Here is a 21,323-nt window from a genome sequence, read left to right on the forward strand (position 1 = left end):
ATCAACCCCAAGCCAGGAACGTCCCCTCTTGGCCACGTCCGTGCATCCAGTGCCAGCGCATATGCCATGCTGTGTGACCACTTCGGATCCACACCAGCCATGCACACCATGCCTGCGCAACTGCGACACACGCGCCCGTGAAACCGCGAGGGTCGGCTCTGATACCATTCTGTAACGTCCCGCCTCCACGAGGCCGGGCCCGCTTACATCTGGCAGCTTTTCTAGGATATAGTCAGTCCCCACAGACTAACACTTCGTCTTTTCTGCACACTTTGTCCTCACTCGCGCGCCCCCTTAAGAGATCGACGTCCTCGTCGATCAACCCCAAGCCAGAAACGTCCCCTCTTGGCCACGTCCGTGCATCCAGTGCCAGCGCATATGCCATGCTGTGTGACCACTCCGGATCCACACCAGCCATGCACACCATGCCTGCGCAACTGCGACACACGCGCCCGTGAAACCGCGAGGGTCGGCTCTGATACCATTCTGTAACGTCCCGCCTCCACGAGGCCGGGCCCGCTTACATTCACCCATCCCTAAATTGCTCTAGGCCAAGCACGCTTAACTTTAGAGTTCTTTCGAGATAGGCTTCCGGAAAAGAAGTTGCAACTTGTTGGTATGAGTCTCCTATTAATCCTATTAAGCATTGGGCCGGGTGTTACATTTTTCTTCCGTTGCAACGCACGGGCATATTTGCTAGTTTATATAAAATCAAAATCAAATTTAGAAATTATAATTCAAAAGTTTATTAGACTCCTTTCAACCAGAGAGTATAAGGTGCCATTGCGTGTGAAATAAAAATCCTAAAAAGTCTAAGAGCATATATATAAATTATATATGGACAGACTGCTTCAAAGTCAGTTTTAAAAACTTAAAAATTGTCAAATTTTAATATAAAGGATAAAATACAAATAAATATAACAAAGTGTTCATTTTTCTACAAACGTCTATTTGCTTCCGTAGCAACGCACGAACATATTTTGCTAGTAAAGATAAAGTCTAAAAAATAGCTTCACTGCTGACGTGTACCAAACAGGCCCCTGTCGAGGGTAATTTGCACCCACTGCTCATGATGCAGTTTACTCGGTTTTTTTATAAAAAATATACGAGCCCGCAAAAAGGAGAAAGCTGCATAGAGAAAACGAAACGGGAAGGAAGCCGTGTACAGTGCACTACGTGAGGTCTGAGGTGTGTGCATCGGAGAGGCATTGACTCGCTGGACTTCTTTCCCCCAAAGCCGCGTGGCCGCCGATAGCCACCAGACGGAGCTGAAAAACAACCAACCCACCCCGACTCCCGAGACCCCAGTGATGAGAAACTAAAAAAGCCCAAATGGCGGGGGGAGGTCGTCGTCTCCCCTCCCAGCGATCCCCTCCCTCCGCGACGCCATCTCCGCCACTTCATGATCACTAGGGTTTCGCTCTTCTACCCATAAGCCCTCGTCCCGATGCGCTGGTGGAAGCGCTCCTCCTCCCCTTCCCGCTCCGCCTCCTCATCCTCAGCATCCACGCCCGCTTCCCCCGCCCGCGCCGCCACCCCCCGTCTCATCGGCGGTTGGGGCAGCGGCGCTAGCTCCCGCCGCGATGGAAGCGGGGGCAGCAGCGAACCGCAGCCGCGGCTGAGCAGAGCGCGGCGGATGCGCTTCGTTGTCGAGGACCCCGAGGTTGGGGTCTCCGCGCTCGGCGTGGACTCTCCGGCGACGAGGGACGCGGCGGCGGGGTTCGCGCTTGCGACCGTGAGCTCCACGCCGATCTCGAGGTCTCCGAGTAACATGGAGGTGGCGCCGGCGAGATCCTCGTCGACCCCCGTGCCGCTGCCGCGTCCGCTGCCCCTTCCGTCACCGGCGCCAAAGATACTCGACGGGGAGTGGAACGGGCCTGCAGCGGACGCTCCCGGGGTTTTAGAGACTGGGTGCGAAAGGATGACGCCGTTACTCTCACGGAGGTGATTAATTCGTACTAATGTTATGTTTTATTGCCGTTATTATTCAAGTAGATTATATTGTCTGCAAGGATGTCACCCTCACAGCTTGAGGATTCCAGAGTCAGGTTATGATTACTATTTACTAGCAATATTCACATTTCAAAAAAGGATAACACCGTTCACTTGTATTGTGTCATCATTGAGGTGTTAAACACGTAGGAGGGTAGAGTATCTTGCAGAGAATGGCAACAGTTTGTGGTGCCTATGGTTCAGGGATGTATCCTTTGCTGCGGAGTATGTTGATTTTGCTGCAGAGTATGATGATTTTGAAGATATGGATACCATGGTTCAGGGATTGGAGCTTTCAGATATACATATACACGAGTTGAAATGTGATCTAGTAACTTGAGTTAGTTGTAGGTTGTTACTAGCTAAGGGTTTTATTGCTGCAAATTTTATTTGTTATGCATATTGAGTTGTCATGATTTTTGTACGTGATGCTTTCATTATTGATCTGTACATATAATATTCCTTAAAATTTGCACATGATGATATTTTAACTCTTAGTGAATTGATTAGATATTTACGTGATCAAAATAAGTTAGCTAGGGTGTGGTGTTTTATTAAATAAGTGACCTAGTTTGTTTCAGTGCTGTACTGTAATTTTACTTGGTTGAATTGGACTGGTATGAAGCTTCTGAGCTGAACCAAAAAGACCCAACATGTTTAAGCTACTGTTGAAATAATCTAGTTCAGTATTGCTATTGCCGTTAAAAACTGTACAAGAAACACTGAAGATATCTATCACTTAATGTTTATTTTGAATATATGAGCTCTGCATTACTCATTGCTTTATTCTCATTTTTGGAATATGTTTTGTGTTCCCTTCCCGCACATCAATTCTGATTGGTGATCATGATGTTCATTTTTTATATGCCTATTATACCAGAGTGGTGGCCCAAACTCCACCAAAGGCTCATGAGCACAACGACTTTCAGTTAAATGGGACTACCTGTTGTCAGCGGAGAAAGGCTTTTAAAGAGAAGTTTCAGGATAAGAACTGTGTTGAAACTTTGAACTTCAGATTAAACATTCCTGCTAAAAGTGCTCCAAGCAGTGGGTTTTCAAGCCCTGTACAAAGTCCTCGAAGACTGAGTAACGTAGACTTCTCATCTGCTGCAATCTCTATCCAAGATACCAATGTATGGTCAGCACGGTCTCTCTGGTCTTCTGATGCAATGGGATCTTCACCTCCTTGTGATTCACCTGACAAGTTTGCGGGTTGTCAGGAGCGTTCTCCTCTCTCTAGTCCACTGAGAAGTCCTGTTTTAAGATCAAGAAACCCAAGTGCACCTCCATCACCAATGCATCCAAAGTTGTTCCCAGAGAACCATGTTTCTCGCCCTGATGGCAATGGAAGTGCCAGTTTTCACCCATTACCGCTCCCTCCTGCTTCTGTAAGCCCAAAGCAGACAAATGTTAGCCACCAGTTAGTTCCAAAAGCTGAGATGCCTTCAGTGGCTGGTCAATGGCAGAAAGGAAAACTCTTAGGTAGTGGCACATTTGGATGCGTGTACGAGGCTACCAATAGGTACATCAACACATCATTTTAGCATCATGATTACTGCTTCGTTTTAGATCCTGAATTTTGTTCTCATTCACGTACATAAAGGGACACTGGAGCTCTTTGTGCCATGAAAGAGGTCAATATAATTCCAGACGATGCTAAATCAGCCGAGTCTCTGAAGCAATTGGAACAGGTTTGGTTTTATTTCATTGCTGTTTATTCTGCTGTAATGGTATCACTACAATTGATCTACATGATTATTCCCCACCAAAATTTGCTTTCAGATCTTCATGGTTATGTAACATTTTTCCTATGCTGTTTTTGATTTGCATTCTTCTTACATACTACATACTATATGCTTCTCAAGTGCAGACCAACTTCAAAACTGATTGAACAGTTTTAAATGAATTGTGGCTCAGTACTATCTTCTGCATAAAGTTTATGCAAGTGTGCACATACTTTTGTTGATTCGTTCTCATATTTCTTTCAGGAAATTAAGTTTCTTAGTCAATTTAAGCATGAAAATATTGTGCAGTACTATGGCAGTGAAACTGTAAGTTCTCCTTTGTCACATTAAGTACCTTTAGTATTTACGTGCCAGTTTCTAGTGCTTTCTAATTATTGTTTATTCAACTCTTGCAGATCGAAGACAGATTCTACATATACTTGGAGTATGTTCATCCTGGTTCAATCCATAAGTATGTCCATCAACATTGTGGATCACTGACAGAATCAGTCATCCGTAACTTCACACGTCATATTCTCAAGGGTCTTGCTTTCTTGCATAGCCAAAAGATTATGCATAGGTAACTATTCTTTTGTTTTAAAAAATCTAAACCAATAATATCTTAACTTACCTATTTGTTCGCTTGAGCTTATCAGCTGAATCTATCAGCCATTCAGCACTGTTTTTCTCTCACAACAAATCAGCCATTCTGCCATGGCTTAAACTAAAGAATTAATAGCTCATTACTTTTCTTTTATTTCTGTGTAGGTAGTACACCATCCTGTCTTCTTTTGGACTATGTTTTTGCTGCATTTTCCAAGTTCTTGCATTATGCTGAAAATGTACAGATGTATGTAAATATAGTTCTGCTCTTGCAGGGATATCAAAGGGGCAAATTTGTTAGTTGATATTCATGGTGTAGTGAAATTGGCCGACTTCGGAATGGCAAAGCATGTGAGTCCAAAATTTGCCTATAGTTTTCTGCTATTCAATATCACACACAATTAACCAGTAGTCAGTACCCCTGGATTTGGCTTGTCAAACACAGGCCTTTAAGCTTATCACTACTGTATTCAAAATAACAATAGTACTCCCTCTGTCCCAAAAAAAAAAATGTAAATCTCGTTTCACGAGGAGTCAAAGAATCTAAGTTTGACTAAGTTTATAGAAGATATTATCTACATTTAGATCTCCAATTAGATGTATAATACTTATTACACATCATAAAACATATATATATATATATATATATATATATATATATAGGGAAATTTCTTTGTACACGTACGTGTAGTTACTCTCATCTTCAATAAACTACATTGTGTATGTATTCATACTTGTTTATCGGTTTGAGTATGTTTATATACTTATATTAAGATACTCTAGATCTTACCACGCGAAAATTTTTCAAAAAAAATTATATTTTAAATATATTACTAAAATGCCACTACTATATTATATACAATAAGTATGACCATATACTCTATGTATGTATGCATACTTAACATACATCACTCTAGATGGTCTAGTATGATCATATACTTTGTCTATATACATTTCGTCCGGTCATATACACCTTAAATCTAGAGATATAGAGATGAGAGTAATTACACGCGCGTGTAAAAGAAACGCGTCCTATATATTTTATATATATATATATATATATTGTACACCACAAGTCAAAACTGAGCTGAAAAAATACTAAGTAGTACTGAACAACGTTCAGTATCATCCAGTTGTACACCCAGGACCACGAAATACTGGACAATGCTGAAACATGAATACTGAACGATACTGAGTATAAGAATCTTTGACTCCTCAGTGAGCGAGATTTACATTCTTTTTGGGATAGAGGGTGTATGTACCATATGTGTTGTTGAGCATGAATATTTGATGTAAGATTTAGGTGCTTAGGTTTGGGGTCATGTTTCGTGAATCAAATTCAATATGTTTGAACATTATCAAACTATAGTGATCAATTTGTTGAATTCGAGATCCTACCTGATTCCACCAAAGATACTTTATACAAAAAGTCTACCATGTATTTATACATTTGGACATAGAGGCTTCTACATGAAAAACTGTGATATATAGTATGAAACTATGAATGTTCTATAGTTCAACCCAACAATTTGACCTAATGCATACAATTGTATGTGGATGCCTCTATTTTAAAATCTGTAACCAAATTGTGCAGATCAATGTAGCTTCATTTTTGCATTGTTGACATGTTTGTAATCCTCTTCGTTTCCTTTGTAGTTGATCTTTATTGCACATTTTCTTCCATTTTCAGTTGAGTACTGCAGCTCCTAATCTTTCATTGAAGGGCACACCATACTGGATGGCTCCTGAGGTGCGGACTGGCTATTCTTCATGTTAATTTCATCATTTTCTTCTCTTCTGAGTGTGATGAGGCTGATTATCTCAATGTGATGTAAATGCCTAATCACTTTTGGATGCATTATTCAGAATATGAAGTGTTGCTCAAAAAAGGACATGTTAATCTAGCAGTGGACAAGCCGACAAGGACCTCCTTTTAGAGGGTCTAATGCCTTTTCCTCAATCAACACAAGAGCTACACTCATTTCATTAAAAACAAATAGTAATAGCTAACAAAAATGTACAAAACATGCAGATGCTACACAACCGAAACCAACCCATCATCTAGAACATTGGTTACAAAGATGACATGCTAAAATAAAGGAGACAAGGCATGGAGTCAGGCCCTAGAAAAGACCCCTGAGGCCATGAGCCCCAACTGTGCATCATAGAGCTGCATCCCCTTCTACTGTCTGCTGTGAACTGGAATAAAGAAAATCCAAAGACATATTGTGCCTTCTTTTGTTATATACTTTAAGTTCAATGCATTGTGGCTCCAGGTGAGGGAAACAAAATTATTCAAAATTTACTCTTAGCATTCTAGAATTCAGTTCATCCATATACCAGTGAAAGACTGAAATGCAGTTTTGGGCCATGCTTCTGCTCCTCCATCTTGCAAGGTTGGGGCCAGGATAAACCTTCATGCTTCAGAGTCTTCTGAGCTAGTTCGAGCTGGAGCCGTTCACCCTCCTTTTTCTTGAATCATGCAGGGGAGCTGCGTGTCATTTCATTAAGATAGAGGAAAAGGCACAATAGACCGACAAGAACAGAGGTCCAATCCAAGTACAAAAACCCACTCACACCCCCAAAACTCCCTAGACCAGATAGCCATTCACCCTCTTGGTAGTTAAGTCTCAGATGTAATCGGTATTAGTACTGTCATGAATTGTAAGCAGTTGTAGCTGCCATCCAAATGCTCTTGCAGCTCCAAGTTTATGGCTTGATTATCTCATTTTCTACTGGAGTTTCATGGCTCTAATTTTTCTTTGTAGATAGAAACTGGACCAGGAAGTTGGCCCACTTAGGGCTGGTTTGGTTACCCTGGAATAGGCTAGGAATCATTCCAGCTTCATCAAACTTATTATGAATGAGAACCTTAGCAGGGCTATTTCTGTAGAAACAGTTAGGCAAAAGTTCTGTGACGCGTTAGGTGCTGGCAGCTGTTGACGACCTGACTGAAACAGATCCCCCCCCCCTCCCCCTCCCTTTTTTTTATGTCAAAATCTGATTAATGAAATTGTTCGAGTTGACTTTGATTGCTGAGCTATTAACCATGGAAAACATCTTATGTCCCTGGAGGTGTTTCTCATCCGCTTCCTTCATGCACTCTTGATTACATGGGGGCCACTGCTACCAGCCAGCAGAAGCGCTCAAATGCACTGCTTCTGGCCCTACACATGTTACAATCATTTTTTTGACTCTTTAAACATCTGGATAATAATGTGACTACACAGATGTTCTTGATACTTGAATGAGATGATTGTATTTAAGGAAACTTTTAGTGCTATTAATTTTCTTTGAGCCAAAGAACCAATTTCCTCTCAAAATCACCATTCATTGTCACCAAGGTAGGATATATTTATGTGATGATATGCGGAGCTTGACATCTGTTTTCCTGGGTTCCACATTAGATCCTGTGATGCCTTCTTGTAATATTAGATGTCTTAGCATGGTGCAGTCAGCCAGTCACACTAGCACATTTTTATGTTGCAGGTTGTTCGGGCTACACTTGATAAAAGTGCAGGTTATGATCTTGCTGTTGATATTTGGAGCCTTGGTTGCACAATCATTGAGATGTTTACAGGAAAGCCACCTTGGAGTGGTCTTGAAGGGGTAAGTTGTTTGTGGAGGCTTCCCTGTGATTTGGGTTAGATTTATGTAATCAGAGATGCACATCTTTCTTTACCTTATGTTCATTTGACAAATGATGATAACATGTCTTGCATAGCACCTTGGGCTAATCAAATTGTGAGTACGAAACAAATAATGCATCTTGATTTGTGCATACGTGATCATTTGTCTAATATAGTCATATGAGATAAGTAATGTTTCCATTGTGGAGTGCGGTATGTGATCAGTGGAGTGAAAAAAAATGCTGTCTTTGGATGCTTAATTTGTTCAGCTGAGATGTGTGTTGGTGTGGGGATTTGTGCATATGCAGCTGTACTACATTTTTTTTATTCTTTTTTCTTGATTCTAACCACGAACCATATATTGTGGTGCTACAGCCTGCTGCAATGTTTAAGGTGTTGCGCACAGACCCACCAATTCCGGATAATTTGTCCCCTGAAGGGAAGGATTTTCTGAGATGCTGCTTCAAGAGAAACCCTACTGAGCGACCAACAGCAAGCAAGTTGCTTGAACACCCATTTATCCAAACTTCAAACCACTACAGCCCGCAGAGCGCTCCACATCCATTTTCGGGAATTAAATCTCCAGTAAGCTTTCTCCTTCCAAAGTTTCAACTTAAAGCTTTATGCATGTGTATAATTAGCTTGTTGGTGTCAGGATACTGTGCATAGCGGTGCAAGAGATAAAGTACCCTGGAAAAGTGACTCATGTATGAGAGGGAAACATGCAAATAGGTGAGTACATCTGTTGCCTTGCTCTGTTTAAGTTCTTTTATGTTGCTGATCTGTAAATCTGTTGATGAAAGGTTCATGTTATTTGAGACTTTTAAGTATTAACCCCTGCTGTTCTTTATTCTGATAGTGAAACAAGCAGTGCTCGGTCGTCAGGGTCATTGGCTTATCAATATCGGTTGATGACACCCCTACCCAACTTGGGAACCAATAGCTTGTCACCTCCACCTTTGAGTTCGGCCTCCAGTTCTGGCTCTGCAGCACATACACCGAACAGTATGCATTTTTCAGTTGCATACCATCAGCCTAGTCCTTTGCCAAAGCCTAATGGAAAGGAAGCAATAAATTTGATTTCACATTGAATAACAGCATGCCACCTATCACAACATCTGGGCCAAAAGCCACATATAAACAGTGCGAGTGTATCCATCCCTAACATCTGATCCTTGTACTGCAAGTCATAGCTGACAATTTTCTGGGTCTTGTAAAAATATTTTCCATGTAAAGAGATCACCACGGTATGATCACAGGGAGCCTTGTGAAGTCTGTTGTACTGTTTGATTTCTGGGAACTGATTGCATTTCCCATGTAACATATTTATTAGGGTGTAGCTGTAGGGAAAACTAATGGTCCTGATTGTGCCGACAAATAGGACATTAGGGTTGTAGCTGTAGCATGTTGTTGTTGATGTTGTGTAATGATCATACTTGATGTAATCATTATTGATTTTTTTGGGGCCAAGTAATAATGCACGTCAATTGGCAAAAGGGGATTGAGATAGCAGATCCATGTATGATTCAATCCTCGTGGCAGACTAACCGTTAAATTGTCAGAGAATGGGTTCATTCGTGTGTGTGTGTGTGTGTGTGTGTTCATTTTTTGTAGGGGGGTTTATTTTTTAGACTGTTAGTGAAAGAATTTGTTTTATGCACATAATCCCCGGGGAGAGTCACCTCGGATATACTCTTGACCATGCTCTGTTGTCTGCGCCACGTAACAGACGTTGAAACATTTTTGTTCATCGAACATAACAGCTCAGCGTGCTGGCACTACTGATTTTATATCATCTATCTATATCTTATAGTATCTTATAAAAACAAATCCCACTCAATTCCAATCTGGAGTGGTCTACGATTCTAACCCATCCATTAGTTTCAGTGTCAATATGGAGCTGGATTCGGGATAATCTTGGCTGGAACATACCGAACGGACCCTGGTTGAACAACATTTAAGCGCAGCGGGGCTCAACCAGAACAGGTGGCCGATGTACCTGTTAGCTGGAATCCAAAACAAGCAGCTTATAAAAATCTTGGTTTTCTTCAGCACTGGAAAATCTTAGCGAAGATTGCAACATTTTAAAGAAGGATGGAAGGATGGTGATTGGTGAAGATAACAAGAGTTTTCTTTCTTTCTAGTTTCTTTTGATGTTCTTAGCTTCCTGTTTCTTTCACTTATCTTGACAGTGGAGTGGTAGCTTCTTCTGATGTATGGGTGTTGGTATCCCAGTCTGAACATTGTATGGGTGTTGGTATCCTAGCCTAACATTTGCTCTCAGTAGAAGCTATACCCAACTTTTTTTTTTTATTTTTTGGCCTAGAAAAGCTGGCCAAACTTGTTAGTTACGAACTCTTAGTCAGCTAACTATTACTTCTCCGTCTCTAAATAAATTAACCACCAAAGACGTCTTAAATCTAAATTTTAATGTTTAACTGAATTTATATTTATAACACCGAACTAGTATAATTAAATGCATCAATAAACACATTTTCATATTGTGTTGTTTAATATCATAAAATATCGGTGCCCTTTTTACATAAGTTTGGTTAAACCTAAAAATGTTATTTAGGGACAAAGGTATGCGCACGACGAATGCTACCTCTGCGACCAAAACCAGGAGACCATCGACCACCACCACCTGCTCCTTCTCTAGACACATCTTGCATGATTATTCCGGAACAAAACGGCCACCAGCGCACAACTACTCACAAAGATCAAGCAAATCGCCGACCTTTGGATAGAGGAGGGTGCGCATCACCTAGGAGATTTAGTCCACCAGTAATCGTCGTGTGTAATCAGGCTAGGGAGGTTGCGCCTTTTGTATATTTGTTTCATCCCTAGCGTGCCCGTGTATGTTGTAAAAACATCTTCTTCTTAAATATAAAGATACGTAAATCTTTTTGCGTATTCGAGAAAAAAGATAGTACTAAGCTTTGGAAAAATATTATAGCACAAAGTTAGCACCCGATGACAGCCAACGGCTTCCAGAACTTCTTCTCTCCTAGTGTGCGATGATGTGCCTCAGGCCGTGTGCCCCTGTTCGAGCTCCGCCCATCATCGTCTGGGTGTGTTTAGTTGCCTCGCCATCCCACCCACAAGAAGTTGACCACAATCTTTCGGGATACGGGGGAGAGGCTCCTGGGGTTTTCTTTCGGGATACGGGGGAGAGGACACCCCTGGAGCCCCAATCCTTAGGCCTTGTTTAGTTCTAAAATTTTTAGTAAAATGAGCATGGTAGGACTTTTATTTGTATTTAATAAATATTGTCCAATTATAGATTAACTAGGTTTAAAGGATTCGTCTCGCAAATTACAGACAAATTGTATAATTAGTTATTATTTCTATCTATATTTAATGTTTTATGCATGTGCCGCAAGATTCAATGTGACAGAGAATCTGGAAAAAATTACAATTTTTTTTGAACTAAACAAGACCTTAATCTTAAACCTGGCGGTTATGTTTATCTTCGGCGAGCTGTGGCAGCAGTGTTGCGCACTGAAGTTAGTGCACATGGTCGTGGGAAACTCTTTTGAATTTGATACATTGTATTACAGTTCGTTAGTTCTCATAGACATGTTGTTGGTGTTATTCCTCTCATTATTAAACTTATTACAACACCAATCTGGTGAAAAATAGTTCTGTGTAAATTTACAACGATAATATACTGGACAACATATTAGTAAAAAAAATGGGCACAAACTTTTATGCCTCTTACAAACGGCCCTCTGGTAAGAATTTTATTGGGGCTTCGATCAATAGTCTTACTCCCTCGGTCCACGAAAGAATCAATTTCTAGAGTTGTCTTAGTCAAACTTTTTAAACTTTAACTAAATTTCTAAAAAAATGCTAAAATTGATGTATCAAATTAGTATCATTAGATTCATCATAAAATATATTTTTATATGATGCGTATTTTATGTCATAGATGTTACTCTTTTCTATAAAATTAGTTAAACTTTAAAAAGTTTGACTGGTACGGATTCTGAGAATTGATTTTTTCTGGACGGAGGGAGTACTAAATAAGCATACATAAAAATGGCTTCTAAATCTAAAACCAAGATGATAAAGGGTAAAGACAAAGCCGTTTTAGAACTAGAAGTCGAACCACTAAAATACGAAAATATGGCTTCTTCTTGCTCGGAGAAGTTCAAGCCCTTTTAATGAGGATCCTATGCGAAGCGTGAAAAGATGATCCGGTAAAGAGGAGCCGAAAAGAGCAGGTGTCTCCAGCAAGAAAATGACGTAAAAGTTGCTTCTCAGTTCTCACGGACGATGGTGAGTTGGTGACCCCACTGCGAGACAGCGGCAAGCCCTAGTTGAAGGTAAAAGTAGACTGTAATTTCGTCAGTGGTAAATATTTTCTGCTCTCAATATTTCGCGCAGCTCTTGAATCTTCAGACATGGTAAACAAGCTACTCAAGTCGATCACTGAGGAGAGATCTTCATGTCGATTCCTAGGCTCATGCCATTGTAGGCGATGGGGGCGTACATCCACATCTCATCAGAACTCAGCATCTGCTCAGGACAGAGTGATCTGGTAAGACAGATGACAAGCACAAAGCACCTGGCTAGAGAACGAAGAAGCGTGTCTGTTTATAGCTACCTTGATCTGCTGCTGCAGGAACCTGACGTAGTGAACTGCCTCCTCCAGCATGGTGCTGATGTCAACCTGCAACAATGTGTATTGTGTTTCAGGACAGTTAGCAAATACTATCTGCCCTGGCCATCAGGTCTTTCAAAAGGAATGCTAGCGTAGGGTCTCTCTTTTTTTTAAGGGAATACTAATAGCAGCTATGTACATAGCACAGATGAGAAGATGGTCAATTACTTTGGTTCCATTAGGCACCAATTTCTGAAGAATCTTGAGCCTCTCATTGATCCTTTCCCTTCTTCTCTGCAATCCAAAGAACAAAGCGCTGAATCAATAACTCTGAGTCGACTAGAACGATAAAAGTGCAATGATCAATCTGTACACTCAGCTCACCCTTGCGTAGAGGCTCTGGGGATCGGTCGCCGACCCTTTGGCTGCCTGGGCCTTAGCATTGCCGCCGCTGCCGCCGTGAGCCCCCGAGCGGCGGTTCACGTCGGAGTAATTGGACTCGTCGCCCGAGCAGCTGCCTCTGCTTTGTTGCGAACTCTCCTGACTACACTTCTGCGACGTTTCGGACGCAGCCTTCGTTTCATGCTTCTACGTTCACAGTCACAGAAGCCAAAATTAGCATCGCCACATCATAACAAAATCAGTGATCGTAGACCGAAACATTGTGCACGTACATTATCCGAGGCGCGACTCTTCTTCTTGTGCCGTCCAAGATCTTCTCCGTCCCGGCTAGCCCGGACCTTCCGCTTCGGCTGCGGCGGCGAAGGTTCTGCTGGGATCAGGTCGTCGACGAGCGTGCAGCCGCTGCTATCGAAGTACGCCCCAGTGCCTCTGGCGCTGCTGTTGCTGTTGCTGGCGTCGGCGGCGCCGGGTCCAGTGACGTTGCACGGCTCTGGACAGTACGTTGCGCTGGTGGTGGCACTGACCACGCCCAGGCCCAGCTCGTGGTGGCGCTTCTGCTGTTCCTGGCCGCCGTCGTCGTTCAGCTGGTACGGGTACGGCGCCGCCAGGAACTGCGCCACGATCTCCGACTCCTCGTCCAGCGCCGGCGCCGGCGCCGGTTGGTACTGCGAGCACCAGTGCGCGTCTTGGGACTCTAGCCAGGCGGCCAGCTCTGCTTGCGACATTGTGCGAGGACGGACCGACCGATCGAGGTGCCAGCAACAGTGTGTGTAAGTACAGTAAGGAGAGCAGGAGTGACTGATCGAGGGTTGGTCTTGGTTGAATGCACGTAGGTGGATGGCTGGATGGCATCAGGCTAATGGGTATTTGTATGGCCATTGTGACAAAAACTTAACAGTTTTTTGATACAGCTCAGGTAGCTGGCTAGGTGCCATTCGAGGAGAGTGTTTTGCTTACAAAAATCTGAACAAGTTTCAGACATTAAAAAAAAACACGCTTAGATGTGCTTCACTGAGGATGGGGACAAAAGTGTTCAAGATACGCGGAATGCCAGAATGGTTCTGATTCGGGAATAATTGGCTTGTTTAGAGGACCCGAAAAATGATCGAGTTGACCCAAACTGGCAGTTTGAATTCAGAAAAAAAAAATGTGGGAAAAATCAAGGCGAACAGATCGTGGCGGCAAGTAATCTGAAAAAGGAAATGGAGACAGCTGCATGGTGAATTGGTGATCGTGATGCCTCATTTACATCCGCATATATTAAGCTGTACATGTAAACACGCCACTCTAAAAACAACATTATTTGTCTAATAGCTGTAAGCGGGCACTGAATTGTTCGAAGGTCCATGTTTTGTGCTCGGCATGATCTCCATAGATGTCTCCATTTGGTTTTTGAACATCTATATACGAATGCCAAGTCCATACGGTACCCATACCATTAAGTTCACGCATGCAAAATCAGAACCTCCATTATTTATGTTTCATTCTCCGATAATAGAAGCTTTTATTAAGTTTTGAAGAGCCTATCAAGGTAATAGTAGTACAAGTTTTTTTTTTTTAAAAAAAAAACGCTCCCCAATCTTTGCCTAACATGTAGCATGAAGGCATAGCCTTGCAAACGAGAGCAAAACACGTACACTCCAGACGCGCCCAGGGTTAAAAGTCGTCAATTCAGTTAAACTCGAACAAGGGTTGCAACTAGGCACCGACGCGCCCACGGCTTTTTATCCAGCTTGTTGGGCCGAAGGCGAATAAAAGAACATATATACTTGGGCCAAGTTTGGGGTTGTCGGTTAGTTGCTTTTTCAGATTTTCCCCATGCGAGAGAGATCCGAGAAAAAGATAGAGCGTTTTCATTGGTTCCAAAAAGAAGCCAAAAAACAAAAAACTCCCAAGAACAAAGAAAAAGAGCAAGGACAGACAGACTGTGCTTTACGAGCAGCAGTAGCTGGGAGTGTACTCTTGAACCAACCCAACCTGCTACAGATCCCGTTTATAGCTAGGCAGCCAGGCCAGGTAGGCAGGCGCTTTCCCCATCAAAAACTGGATCACCAGCCACGAGCCAACCGCACAACCACCACGAGATTCCCGTTCAGATTTCCCATCGGGGCCTCGTGGGGGCACCCAGCGCCAGCCACTCCACTTCAGCCAGCCCCCCCGACCTGTGAGAACCAGCGTGACGACACGTCGCTCCGCGCGCAACCACCGCAACCAGCCCGCGGAACGCGCGGCTGTTGCTTGGTTGCTGCCACTGGGCGCTGCTGCCACTAGCGAGCATAGTAGTGACCAGCCAGCTCCCAACGATAAACAACCAAGCACGGACGGCAGGCCGATGGTAATTAGGCCGCCGGCCGCTCTCTCGCACCGGTCTAATCACTCGGTTAGGTGCGTGCGTGTACTTGCGTGCGTACGTCCTCGAGTGGGCGAGATCAGGCGCAAGGAACACGTGGGGCAATGGAGTAGAACACCCCGGCCGGGCGGGCACGCAGTCGCAGACGCCGCGCCGGCCCGGCCGACCGCTGGGACAGGGCAGGGCAGGGCAGCGACGGCGACGCCGAGGCGGGGTCATGGCGACGTGTCGCTTGCCCAGTTGCCCCACGGCCCGCGGATGCAGCGCGCCCGCCGGCCGCCCACCCCGCGACTTGCGCGGACGCTGATGAGTGACGCCGGCGGCGCCGAGCCGTGTTGTGCACCGAACCGAACCGAAGCTTGTGACCGGCCTGCCGCCATAATAGAAAAGGTCCAGGGGCGGAGGACGGACCAACGGATCCGGACTCTGCTCGGCGCAGCCAATCAGAGTGGAGCGGCAGCAACGCAGCCCGGCCGCCGAAGGCCGAACAGTACAGATGCTTGCTGCACTCGGGTCTTGGAGGCAATCCTTGTACGTGGGCGTTGCGTCTGCCGGGACGTAAGGGATAGTCTGTGGAGTGTGGAGTGAGGACTTGTTTTTGTCTAACGCATGTGCCAACTTGTAGATCGAGATCAGCTTGCTAATCCAAATCCGACTTTTATACGAGGGCAAGCAACGTGTTAGGTGGTATGTATGCAACGTGACATAGCGAGTGACAACAGAGGCTGCTAACTCTGCTAAGGACGCCATGTGTGTGCAGTATTTACCAACATAGAGGGGGTGTGTGTCATGCTTATCTGTTAGTGGTGTAGTAGTAGTCTTCTAATTGACCACATGTGTCGTGAGGTTTTGCAAGGATATAATCGTGTTGCCATTGTTAGCATGTCTTATAAGTTACATGCTCATCGAATTGAAAAGGCATTCTGGGAGTTTTTTTTTAATAAAGAAAAAAGCATTTGTTGGGAGAGGATAACTGAGCTCTGGACAAAAACCCTGTTATAAACATGGCAAAACTTAACGACGGGTTCATCGTCGTCATCCGTGATTCCAATTTCTTCACTCGCTTATTACGTGCGTGACGTACTGACGCGGGACTGTGATAGTAGCGCGAGCTGTTCCCACTGCCATTAAACCGGCCATCTAGAAAAATCTCGGCAACCGCGTGGCTATCTAGTCGATGCAGAAGATCCATGCAGCGGGAACGGGTGCCACTTCAGCCGACGGACGGAAGCTCATAGGCAACGGGTTATTTTAATTGACCACTCGAGGTGACCAGTCTGTTGGAATCTTCCATGCACGCACCGGCGGTCCCATTGCGTGGTCTGTGTCTGACTTGCTACCGGGTCGGTTCGGTTTGTTTTGGACTCTGGAACCGTCTGCCTGCCTGGACGGAACAGGGGGCGAAGACCACTTCAGGCTTTGCATGTTTACGCATGTGCTTAATTAAAATGCCTCGCAGACACTGTCTCCCACTTCGACACTTCCGCCACTACTGCGTATCATATTACCGAACGCTTAACTCGCTTTCATTTTGCACTGTTGTTGACCTCGGCCTCGGGCAAAGTAAACTAGCAGCACACCATGTTTGAGGCTACGAATGCAACGTGGTTCTGAGATAAGCATGACGCTTGTTCAAGACAAGGGTACTGTACCTTTTCCCTACAAACAGTAAAAAAACTACCACTACTTGGCGTACTAGTAGTACTATTCAAAGGAGGCAGGTAGTATTGTACAGTAAGCATCAACGAAGTTTGTGATAGATTACTTCAGTTTTCAATGTTCACTCTAAAGAAGCTTAATTTATTCGTTTGCCAAAAAAAAACTTACTGCGATTAATTGTTTACTAGATTGCTTATTAATCCAATCCAGGTTCGTCAGCCCATTTGTTGATCTGGCCACGTTCAGCGGCGAAATGAACAACTGTGCCTTACCGGGCCGGGTCACGCCGGGTATGCGTGGATCCGTCGATATATGCATGCATCCGCAACCGACGAGCGACGACCGCATCTCACATCCACAGCGACGCAGACGCAGCCGCCCCGCCCCGCTGCCCAGGTCAGTCTTCCCACACCACATACACATACTACTACCACACTCGCACTACCAGTCGTCGTTCTCGTTCCACTTATCTTCTTCTCAGGCAAGGCAAGTTGCGGTCCCCGGCTTCCCCTTCGCATCCTCCGTTGCCGCCCTCCCTCCCCGTGTCTTCGCCTCCACGTTGACCACGACTTTTTCGTTGCGGTTGCAGCCCTTTGCCTGCCTCCTCCATCCATCCACTCCACCACCCACCGGAGTGAGACACAACCCAACCCGTCCCTAGCCGCCACTCCACCGGCTTCCCACCCGCTGCCGCCGAGCCCCCACCGGCCCCGGCGCCCCACCTGTCACTGTGCCGCGTGCGTGCCCACGCCGCGACCACCTCACTTCCCCCACCTACGACGCAACTTCCCACGCCCCATCACACCCGCCACCGCTTTAAAACCTCCTCCTCACACCCTCACTCCCCACACTCACACACCACACCACACCACACCACAGCGAGAGCAAGGCTCCCCAAGCAACCACCACTCCACAGCCAACCGCGAGAACAAGTCGCAGCCGAGAACTCGTCTCCACGTCTCCCAGCGAAGCCAAGCTTGCCGTGCCATGTCTTCCATGGAGCTGCTCCACGCCGTCATCCCGGAGAAGCAGAGCGAGGAGCTGATGGCGCCCGCGGCGGCGACGACGACCACGACCACGAGCAGCAGCGCCACCGCCATGAGCGGCGACGAGGTTGCCCACGTGCCCCAGGGGTGGGCCAAGAAGAAGCGCTCGCGCCGCCAGCGATCGGAGGAGGAGAACCTCGCGCTCTGCCTCCTCATGCTCTCCCGCGGCGGCAACCACCGCGTCCAGGCGGCGCCGCCGCTGGTCCCGTCCGCGGCGCCGGTCGCCGCGGAGTTCAGGTGCTCCGTCTGCGGCAAGTCCTTCAGCTCCTACCAGGCGCTGGGGGGCCACAAGACCAGCCACCGTGTCAAGCTGCCGACCCCTCCTGCTCCTCCTGCTGCTGCTGTCCCGGCAGCAGTGCCCCTCGTGGAGGTGGAGGCCCCCGCACCGCTCACCGTCATCCCGCCGCCTCCAGTCGAGGTCGTCGTCCGTGAGCCGGCCACGTCATCCACCGCCGCGTCCTCCGACGGTGCGGCGGCGTCGAGCAGAGTCCACAGGTGCTCCATCTGCCACAAGGAGTTCCCAACCGGCCAGGCGCTCGGCGGGCACAAGAGGAAGCACTACGACGGTGGCGTCGGCGGCAGCAGCGCCGCGTCCACCGACGTCCTGGCGGCCACTGCCCCGGCGGCAACTGCTGAGACGTCCGAGGTGGGGAGCTCCGGAAACGGGAGCTCCGCCGCCCGCGCGTTCGACCTCAACCTCCCGGCCGTCCCAGAGTTCGTGTTCCGGTGCGGCAAGGCTGGCAAGATGTGGGAGGAGGACGAGGAGGTGCAGAGCCCTCTCGCCTTCAAGAAGCCCCGCCTCCTTATGACCGCGTGAGCCGCTGCGCGGATCTCTCAACCGTCCAAGATTTTGGTCTAGATCAGCTGCTGCCAAGTTCGGTGGTGGAACACACTATTCGTTCATTCATTCGTATGGTGTCAGTATTATTGTTTGATTTGTTGCTGCTCTTCTTGTACAGTACAGAGAGAGCTAGTTGTGAGAGATGCATAGTCATCATACACATAGGTCGATCTTCCTATTCATGGAAGCGTATACTTGTATCCTTAACTGTCAGTATACTGTAGTTCATACACACATACTTCATTCTCATTAAGAGATGATTGATGAATTAGTGCTTTGTAACATACAGTAAGCTTATTATAAATGGATTGGGGATTAATATGGAATCAGATACCTTCTCGCATCACTTTGTGTTCATGCCTTGCCGGTAGTACCATGGCCGATCGATGCGCTTTCGCTTGCCAGCTCAAACCACCCTCTTTGCTTGCTTTCATGGGAAGAAACGGAGCAGTCTGCTTCGGCTCTCAGAAGCAACGTCCGCTACCTTTTTCTCGCAAGAGTTTTCGGTCGCTAGCTTGGCCACTCATCGTCCTCGCGTACTCAGTGACGTCCATCCCGGCTGGGCTGGCGATAACTTAATCCGGTTCCGTCCACGAGCTTCCACCACTTGCTCTGCTGGTTCCGGAGCAGCGACGCCCTGTGCAGTGCGGCCGCCGCAAGTGGGAACAACAAACCTGGGGCCGTTGCGGCTTCGGGAACGCCGACGGACGGCGCCCACTAGCGGGTGGAACGGCCGCCGACAGCGACGTCGCCCCGCCCCTCCCGTCCCGCCCGCCCGCCCGCCGGTGTTGATAAGTGCGTGCCGACTCGCGGCCAGGGCCAGATCGCTTTCGACGCCACAGTTCCCTCCCAGCGGCCGGCCGCCCGCATTTGGTGGAATGGAAGCGAAGCGATGCGGAAAATCTAGGCGCGTCTCGCCCCGTCGTCCCGTGCCGTGCGTGCGTACGTACGTGCCATGATGCTTCCCTCCCACTTCCACGCCGAACCGACCCCGCGGCGCTGGCGCTGGCTGCGTCGTGAGTGACGCGCACGACGTGGTGGCGGTGGCGGTGGTGGTGGTGCCGACGTGCGCCGGTGCGTGTGCGCGTCCCCCGCGGCTCGGTCGCGTATGGTATGGGCGGGCGTTGAAGAAGCGTGCACCCTGATGGCGTCGACGACGGTGCGGCCGGGCGGGCGTTTCGGCATGCTTCACGTGGCGTCCCTCGCGTCCTGCGGAGAGATTTCGCTCTACAAGTCGTGGGCGACCCGCGCACCGGTCCTGCGACGGCACACGTCTTTGGAAGAGTTGGGCAGCCAGCTCGGTGCGTTTCTGGATGCAGGATATGTTCGCACCGGCAGTTTCGTCCCGGGCTTGCCTTGTCATCTTTTGTTTTGGGTCCACTCCACGGCGCGGTGACGTACGCCATGTTTCATTGCAGATTAGGTAAGTTTGCTGTATGATGGGATGGGTTGATGCCATTTGGAGCATCAGTGATGCTGCCGCTCTTGTACTCCTATCTCTCTCTCTTCTTCTCCTAATAAAGTCAGCAGAAGCCGGCCAAACATGGCAAGTCCAAATACAGGAGAATTCTGATCCACCTTCCAACTGATGATGATCTCACGAGTCACGAGCTTTTGCTTTACGAGTCGTGGAATGGCTCAGCTGCATGTGCTGGGCTAAACAAGGCCCTACATTAGCTTGCGATCAGGTCAATAGGCCAGGAACAGCTGACGGGCCAAGCCTGATTCCGATGCACAATTGTCGCTTCAGCGGCCCGTCTTACTCCAAGGCCTTTTCCTGCGCGCTGACGACATGGGCTCCATTATCTCTTCTCACTGCTCACGAGCCTCTTTCCGCTGTATGGGCTTTTGCCTTTTCCAGTGAATTTCCCAGCTCTCCCGTCTTAGGAAAAAGTCTAGTTTACGTCCCTCAACTTTCGCGAAAGTCTGATTTTCATCCCTGAACTTTAAAACCGGACAAAATACATCCCTCAACTTTTAAACTGTGCACATTACATCTTTGACCTGGTTTTGAAAGCGGTTTTACCTTTTTCTTTTTATTTATTTTGGCTGAATTTTTTGAAAAATCACAATAAATCACATAAAAATCATAAAATAAAAAACTCAATTTTGTTGGACTTTAGATCAGTAGATCTACACATTGAATATATAATATAGTATGTTCTAGTACAAATTTTTTTGATGCATCTTTAGATCTATGTTTTTCTGTAATTAATTAGACTAATTATAGCTACATTTTCTATGGTCCAATCGTGATGAAATTTATATGGTGAGCTAATTATTCTATGTTTGAGTTATAGTAAAAATTTTATACTCATTGAATCACGTATTACTTAGTTATAGATTTATTTAGGTTTATGCTTGTTAAATTATAATAAATCTATAACTAAGTTATACATGATCTAATGAGTATGAAATTTTTACCATAGTTTAAACATATAATAATTAGTCTAACATAAAAAAATCACCAC

General features: G+C 46.2%; 3 protein-coding genes across 3 annotated transcripts; 2 read left to right on the plus strand and 1 right to left on the minus strand.

The window, feature by feature from the left end:
• Window positions 1,213-9,466, plus strand: LOC8086193 (mitogen-activated protein kinase kinase kinase 5). Its single transcript, XM_021446840.1, has 11 exons — window positions 1,213-1,944; window positions 2,873-3,514; window positions 3,596-3,683; window positions 3,981-4,043; window positions 4,133-4,296; window positions 4,595-4,670; window positions 6,010-6,069; window positions 7,809-7,928; window positions 8,324-8,533; window positions 8,604-8,680; window positions 8,808-9,466. Exons 1-11 carry the CDS (start codon window positions 1,448-1,450, stop codon window positions 9,037-9,039), a joined length of 2,229 nt encoding a protein of 742 aa, XP_021302515.1. The 5' UTR covers window positions 1,213-1,447; the 3' UTR covers window positions 9,040-9,466.
• On the minus strand, window positions 11,828-14,677 carry LOC8083975 (transcription factor bHLH84). The gene is made up of 5 exons (XM_002466357.2): window positions 13,229-14,677; window positions 12,939-13,142; window positions 12,783-12,848; window positions 12,558-12,623; window positions 11,828-12,469 (listed from the first exon to the last, which is right to left on the minus strand). The coding sequence occupies exons 1-5, from the start codon at window positions 13,679-13,681 to the stop codon at window positions 12,380-12,382; spliced, it is 879 nt and encodes a 292-aa protein (XP_002466402.1). The 5' UTR covers window positions 13,682-14,677; the 3' UTR covers window positions 11,828-12,379.
• LOC8086194 (zinc finger protein 1) lies at window positions 17,793-19,183 on the plus strand. Its single transcript, XM_002463791.2, has one exon. It carries the CDS (start codon window positions 17,953-17,955, stop codon window positions 18,826-18,828), a length of 876 nt encoding a protein of 291 aa, XP_002463836.1. The 5' UTR covers window positions 17,793-17,952; the 3' UTR covers window positions 18,829-19,183.

The sequence above is a fragment of the Sorghum bicolor genome, chromosome 1 (assembly GCF_000003195.3).
Source record: "Sorghum bicolor cultivar BTx623 chromosome 1, Sorghum_bicolor_NCBIv3, whole genome shotgun sequence".
Taxonomy (NCBI): domain Eukaryota; kingdom Viridiplantae; phylum Streptophyta; class Magnoliopsida; order Poales; family Poaceae; genus Sorghum; species Sorghum bicolor.